Source organism: Hibiscus syriacus, unplaced genomic scaffold (genome assembly GCF_006381635.1).
Source record: "Hibiscus syriacus cultivar Baekdansim isolate YM2019G1 unplaced genomic scaffold, ASM638163v2 tig00111837_pilon, whole genome shotgun sequence".
NCBI lineage: Eukaryota > Viridiplantae > Streptophyta > Magnoliopsida > Malvales > Malvaceae > Hibiscus > Hibiscus syriacus.
Window position 1 is genome coordinate 4,387,855 of NW_024063194.1, and position 8,085 is coordinate 4,395,939.

Sequence of the window (8,085 nt, forward strand, 5' to 3'; positions counted from 1 at the left end):
ATTCTTAATGATTTTTTATCTCTGAGTTTGGGTGGTTTATTAAAAATGAACTTAAAGAAATTCACCTTACCCATATGTGAGGATGAGTTATTATAAAAGCTCTTAATTATTGCATAGCCCAGTTTTGTGTGGTTTATGTTGAGATAAACTTGATGAAATAACCTACATAAGTGAGAAGGAATAGTCACATTCTATGAAAAACATCGGGTTATTTTTCTAATACACTTACTATAATCCTGAAGAAACAAGGCTACTTGTATATACGTTCGTAAATACTCTTTGTTGACACATCAATGACTTCGGTGGATAAAGAGGTTAGTTGTGTGTTATGAGTTAAACCTAATATTAGAAAGTTCAAGATTTGTTCACTTATCTAAGAGAATAATTACTCATCATCATTATGTACTAGTTTCAGATACGTTTACTAGTTCTTAAGCTACTAATCTCAAAATTGCTCTTCTCTCGTTTTATAATTTTGAAACCATTTTTTTTTCAAAAGAATTATTTTTTATTTTGTGGGGGAATGTTGGTTGAGCTTAAGGACATTTATCCTACATTGAAAGGGTATATCCCTTGTGAAGGGTATTTAAAGAGACTTCTTCTCCCTTCCTTGTTGAATATAGATAAGATACTCACTCGCATGCGTGTGCGCCGCCGCCATCACTGTCTAGCTGGGTCGGGTGGAGTCGTAGTCGTGATTGTGGTCATGGTCATGATCATGGTAACATGTGTCTTTGACATGTCCGAGCACATTCTATCCTTTTAGAGAAAATACAGAAGAATTTTAAATGTTTGTAAAACTGAAATGAATTTATTTAAAACATATTTATAGGAAGAATAATATTTTTCAAATAGGTAATTTAATTGTTGTATTTATCCGTTATTAGCTGACTGACTGATAACAAATCAAAATTTAATCCACTGTGATTTTTATAACTATAACAACTGTTACTTTCTGAAAATTTGAATGATGTATTTCCAGGGTTGAACCTAGACGGTTTTGAGGCTATGTTCGAACCTAAATTCATGTTGATAGCAGATTAATTATTGATTTTATTAGAAAAATTAAGGAGCCTTAATTTTAGTTGATTTAGCAGCTGGTTTAACAACAATATTTTTAGGATGAATATAAACTGTTTTGTGTCTAGGTTCAGTCAGCTATTAACAAAAGAATTACAAAATTAATTATGTGATTAAATTCAGAAATAAATTAGTGTTTATGACTGGTTTCTTTTTATGATTTTACCCATTCTTTTAGCCTATAAATAGAGATGGTTTTCTCATTCTCATATTGTCCAAGAATTCAAAGCTTTTCTTCTCTTTTATAAACTCTCTAAAAAGCTTTCATATTTTCCGGTGAGAAGAGTAGTTCCACCATTGTCCACTGTGAAAATTTGGGTGAACAAATTTTCTGAGAGCTATGCTAACCTCGGGGGACGACCACCTATAGCAGGGATTACACACATCGAAGCAAAATTCGTTTCTATGGTAGTGGTTCATAACACAACACAATTGTTTGAATTTTCCATTTTATTATTTACATTTAGTGCTAACGATTTGATTTTGCAGTTTCTATTTCCAACACTCCAAAAAGATAGGAAAAATTGATAAGACAGTGCAACAATTGCATATTTCAACTACAAAAAAGGTTACACATTAATGTTAGAACTCGATGGAATTCAACTTTTTTTATGCTTCAAACTACCTTATCGTACAAGGATGTTTTTACTTGTGTGCAACTGTATCGTGATCCTTTGTACAAGCACTTACCAACTGAAGATGATTGAAACTTTGCAGTAATGATTTGTGAGAAGTTCAATTTGTTTTATGAGATCACTGAAAAGTTTTCGGGAACAAAATATTCAATAAAAAATCTTTATTTTATGGGTATTTGCTCGATTAGGGTGGCATTGAATCAATGGATTATACTAGTAATGCCACTATTTCAAGAAAAGTGAAATGTCTGTTGGGGAAATTTGAGAAGTATTGGAGTGATGTGAATGTATCATAGGTGTTGCTACTCTTTTAAATCCAAGGTACAAAATTGTTTTGTTGGAGTATTACTTTGAGGATATTTATGGGGATGCTATTGAACATGAAGTTGAAAGAATTGTGCAACTTTTTCGAGATTTGGTTCGAGAGTATCAAGAAAAAAAGTTTTCGTTGGAGAGTGAACATCCATCCTTCACCACTACATCTAATATTGTTGTTGACATGGGAGGAAAATTGGGAAGTTATGATGCTTATGCTTCAATTGTTTGAGTTAGAGTGTTATTTAGAGGAAGATGTCGTTACTTGATTGTCAAACTTCGATATATTAAATTAGTGGAAGACAATTGGGTCTCAGTTTCCTATATTGCAAGGTATTGCAAGTGATACTTTACTGGTTTCTAGTGTTGTTTCAGAGTTCAATTTTAGTATTAGAGGGAGATTGATGAATGCACAACGTAATAGACTCCATCCATCAATGATAAAAACTTTGACATGTCGTTAAAATTGGTTATGAGCTGAAGAAGAAGAAGAAGAAAAAGGTACAAAAATATTTATCTTAGAATTTTGATTATATTTTTACTTATGTGTTTAGTTATTATTTTTTTTAGTGGACTTTGTTTTTATTTATGTTGTTTTATGATCAAATTCAAATAAGTCAAACTCATCCTCTGAGGATCTAGATGAAATTGAGATGGTAACTAAAATATACATACTTATTATTATTTTTATATTACTTTCTATATATATTTATTATATGAATTTATGTGTAGGATTTATGTAGTTAGAGAATATTATAGAACATGAAGTCGATGACATTGGAGGATTGTCTTCATTTAAATGTTTATATTTATGTCTTGTTTTATATGATTTATGTTGTTAAAAGATGTTTTAGAATTTATTTAATTTTACTGTGGACTTTGTTAATTATCTTGTGTTGGTTAAAAGATTTATGTTGGATATTTTGAGTATGGACTGAAATTAGAGAATATTTACGATGATTTGTATTATTTTTATTAAGTTTTTAATTCTGCTTTGGACTATGTTAACTTCTATTTTTTTAATCCTTTGATATTTAGAATGTTAAAATTATGAAAGTTGTTGTTAGTCGTTGGATATGAAGAATAGGCAGCAGACTCACCGTTTGTAGGAGAAAATTGATGCTTAAAGTGTGATTAATTGATATGTTTTTTTAATTTGTTTTCTAATTGTTTTTCTTTTGTAGTAAAAAAAAGAATTTTCAGTAATTAAAATGCAGGCGCAATACACTGTTACAAGGTTAAAAATTGTGTCTAAAATGTATAAATTTGTAATCATTGAGTCGAGTCGGGTCTAGATCGAGGTTTTATTCTAAGAACCGGGGCGAGTTCGGGGCGGGAGAAAAGCTTCTAATCATTGGGGTGGGATGGGGTCGGGGTGACAGAAAAATTGCACTGTCCTGCCCCGTGCCCATCCCTAATCTCAGTTTTTGATATCCCTCATCCAATGATCCTAAAAAAGTGTACAAATTTTTTATTTTACACTACATAATTGGACTTAACCCTATATGTATATATATTCACAATTTTTTCTAAGTTATTGATAATGTATATACAAATGCTACTGTTCAAACCCAAAACCTTAAAAAAGAATAACATTCAATTTAACCACTTATATTGATCCATAAATTCACTAAGAGTCTTTTTGTTTCATGGAAAACTGATTTCGAAAAATGAATTTTGTAAAATAAATTATATTTTTTGAAAAATATTTTTTAAAAATCATTTTACAATGTTTGAATGACGTTGAGCAATTCATTTTTCATTGGTTAGTAATTTCTTTTAATTTTTTTATTATAAACATAAAATACATAAATAATAATTTTATTAACAAAATAATAATAATAATTTGAAAATATTAAAATAATTTATTTATTATTATTTATGTCAATATTATTACTAAAATAGTATATCTACAATTTTATAAATAAAAATATTAAGATTATTATATTTTATTAAAATAAAATTATTATAAATTATATTACTTATTTATTGAAATAAAAATAATATATTATTAATTACTTATTAAAATAATAATATTAAAAAAATTATAATATTAAAATAAAAAATTATATTATATTTTAATAAATATATTTTAAATATTCAAAAAATTTATTTTAATGAAATTAATAAATAATATTAAATTATTAATAATTAATTATATATTATTAAAATAAAAGTATAATATTGTATATTATAATAATATGGATATACTGATAAAATGTAATAGAATATTATTAAAATTATTAATAAATATAATTTAATAATTAATATTTTTATTAAAATTTACTAAAATGATATATTAATATTAAATATATAATAGTAATATTTTAAGTATTTATGCTTTAAAGTTAAAAGTTTGTAAAACGGTTACGAAAAATTAGACCATAAATTAATTTTAAAAAAATAAATTCACCAAAAAATGAATTAAATTAATCATTTATTTTGCGTTAATCAAACTCAAAAAATTAAAAATATATTTTCCCAAAAAATCTATAAGAATAAACAAACCCTAAATTTCAATTTTAAATTCAACCCTAGCATATAAGTGTCATATGCATCACGTTATTGGGGTAGGCCCCACTCCCAAAAAATTTCATTTAATATTTTTATAATATAAGATCAGATTTGTACATAATTATTAGTTAGATGCTAAAATCTTTAGGGTAAACTATGCATTTAGTAATTAAATTATTAATTTTAGTTCGTTTTAATACCTAAACTTTTAATTTTTTTAAAATCATATCTAACATTTAGTTTTCATTTTATTTTAGTATCCCGTCATTATAAATTTAGCGTGTTTAGTTCCTAAACTATTAGGTTTGGTTCGTTTAGTACATAAACTTTCATTTTTTTTTAAACTTAACGTTAAATTTCGTACACGTTCTAAAATGAAATAAAAACAAAAGTTTTTAATGGCGTGACACTAAAATAAAACAAAAACTAAACTTTAGGTATGATTTTAAAAATTGAAAGTTTAAATATTAAAACAGACCAAAACTGATTTAGGTACTAAATTTGTAATTTACCTAAATCTTTAAGTTATTAAACGAAAGTTTGATTGGTATATAAATTAATTTGTAAAGATTATATAAAAAAATATTATTATGCTAAAACTAATTATTATTGAAATAAATAAATATTTCATTAAATTTAGTCGTTCGAACGAAGGATTTTAAGAGTATTATTCATTCGGTATTAAAGGAGAGATTGATCTTCCCATTTAACCGTCAGATCTTCCTTTTTTTACCTATTTCAGTGCTGGTTATCCTCCTCAATTTTGTATCCCCAAACCCAGAATAATGGGCGTCGATTACTACAATATCCTCAAAGTGAATCGCCATGCCACCGACGAGGATCTCAAAAAGGCCTACAAAAGGCTGGCCATGATTTGGCACCCGGACAAGAACCCTTCCTCCAAACGACCCGAAGCCGAGGCCAAATTCAAGCTTCTCTCCGAAGCTTACGATGTTCTCTCCGATCCCCAGAAACGTCAGATCTACGATCTCTACGGCGAGGAGGCTCTCAAATCCGGACAGTTCCCGCCTTCTTCTGCCCCGCCTAACCAATCGCACGCTTCCACGTCATATTCCCGCGGAGCTGGCCATTACTATAACAACCAGAGGCAGCAGCAGCAACCTAATACGGCTTCTTTCAGGTTTAATCCACGGAACGCCGATGATATATATGAGGAACTGTTTGGGGCGGAGGCCAATGGTGGAAGAGGAAATAGAGGGTTTAGAGAAGGGCATTTTAGGAATAATAATAATGGTGGTGGTTACGGGACTAGTAGCAGTACTAGTAATGGAGAAATGAGGAAAGCCGCTGCTGTGGAAAATATGTTGCCTTGTAGTCTGGAAGAGCTCTATAAAGGTGCCAAGAAGAAAATGAGAATTTCCAGGAATGTTTTTGATCAATCCGTTCAAGGGTAAGCTAAGTCTTTTTATATATACATGCAAATTTAATGCCTTTAATTTTAATTATGTATAAAATGAGATTACTATTTATTGGATTTATGGTATCGAAAATATAAGAATTTTGTTTTCTAGATGGTGGAAATGGTTCTTGGTGTTTATTGTGCATGTGATTTATGCTGTTGAAAAGATGGGAACTTTGTTTGTTTGATAGTTAAATATTTGTTGGAGAAGAAAAGACCCGTTGTTGCTTGATGGCAGGCTATGTTATATCTTTAATTGCTTCTTATAAAGCAGCAAATTATATTTGGTTCTTCTGATTGCTTATTCTTTGTATTAAATTTCTTGTTCTATTTGGTTTTATTTATGGTCAGAAAACATTTCGAGTTGTTTACGATGGATACCAAATAAACCGGGGCAGTCTCACTTTTAGTGAAAAATAAATGTTGACTCAAGGAAGGAACGGTCTTCTGTTTTCTTGTTGATCATAAGAAGTATCAAACCATGTTTTTGGGGGATGAGGTTAGCATTGGACAAGCAGAGGCTGTTGAATAAGTAAACTCCTATGAAGGATGATTAAATATTATAACCTCGCAGCTTATGCTTCTCTGTTTAGGAATAGAGATGAAGATTTACAAGTGAATCTCGTGGTTTTGAGTCACCTAAATCTCCTCAATAATCTCACTTCTAAATATCTAAAAGCCATAAGATCCTTACGTCTCATAGACCCTAGGATACATAGCAAGGACATTTTGTTCTCTAAAGATAAGATTCTGAGATTTGAATAATTCTGTTTCACTTTTTAGCCTGCTTGATTTGTCTTTGAGCCTATATGCAAGGAAGCAAGAGCTCCTCTTTTAGCCTATGCTGTTACAACACATAGGTTATTTGTGGGTACCTATGGGATTTTAAAGATCATCTAGAGAAGAAGAACGAAATAGGAATTATGAATTCTTGTAGCATTCTCAATTTTGATAGAAAAATAGACAGATAAACTAACACATTCATCTCATGACACCCAGTCTGGGTCTGTATTAGCCTTTTTCTATTCGTTTTTATTAATAGTCTTTGCGGTGCTATTTACATGAATACTTCCCGCTGTTACTTTGACCTGACAGCTGAACTAATTTCTTGCAGTAAGTCTAGGACTGTAGAGGAGATATTGACCATTGAAATAAAACCTGGTTGGAAGAGGGGAACAAAGATCACATTCCCGGAGAAAGGCAATGAGGAGCCTGGTATAATCCCTGCTGATGTCATTTTTGTGATAGAGGAGAAACCACATGCCCTTTATAAAAGGGATGGTAATGATTTGGTGGTCAATCAGGAGATTACTCTGCTAGAGGCCCTCACTGGTAGGACTCTTGAGCTGACTACTCTGGATGGGAGGAATCTCTTGATACCTCTAACTGATATCATCAAGCCCGGTGCTGAAGTTGTGGTTCCAAACGAAGGAATGCCTATCTCGAAAGAACCTGGGAAAAAGGGTAATTTGAGGGTCAAGTTAGATGTCAAGTACCCATCAAGGCTAACCACAGAACAGAAATCTGAGTTGAGGAGAGTTTTGGGCAGTGTTTCGTAACATGTTTAATATTAGTGGGTCTTGAACTTTCTGTTGCATGTAAATAGCGTGGTTACAGTGTTAGAATGTGAAGGTTTGGAAGTTTTTGGGTTTTCCACTATTCCTATGGGTCTGGAGGAGCTGAGAATTGGCTAGCCATTACATCAACCCTTTGGAGAGAAGTGGGAATAGGTTTCATTCTAACTGGAAGGATAGGATTAAAAAGGTAATTAGACCTGAGTTATATATTCCTTGAGGGTTTCACTCAAACTAAATGCCATACATAAAAATGTCAAATGCCTTTGGAATTTTCGGCTTGCTTGAAGGAAAAAGTTGATTTGGTGTATTGATTCATTGCAAATGGAACATTAAATTGCTGATTATCTTGATTTTGTTCTTTTTGAAAATTGATTATGTTAAGATACTTTTAATCAGCAAATTCTGTTTTGGAATTCTTATCTTGCCTTGCCTTGTTTAGGTTCATAAAAAATACTGTTGCTTGTATGGTAGTAAAAAGTATGATATTTTAGAAGGTTGAGAAGTTATGTTTTTTCGTATGTATGAATTTTTTGTTTCATGTGAG

The 8,085-nt window shown here is 30.5% G+C and overlaps 1 protein-coding gene across 1 annotated transcript; it reads left to right on the plus strand.

Annotated features, from left to right (window-relative positions):
- Positions 1 to 5,266: 5,266 nt before the first annotated feature.
- Positions 5,267 to 7,864, plus strand: LOC120171773 (dnaJ homolog subfamily B member 4-like). Its single transcript, XM_039179428.1, has 2 exons — positions 5,267 to 5,955; positions 7,079 to 7,864. Exons 1-2 carry the CDS (start codon positions 5,330 to 5,332, stop codon positions 7,521 to 7,523), a joined length of 1,071 nt encoding a protein of 356 aa, XP_039035359.1. The 5' UTR covers positions 5,267 to 5,329; the 3' UTR covers positions 7,524 to 7,864.
- The last annotated feature ends 221 nt before the right edge of the window (positions 7,865 to 8,085 follow it).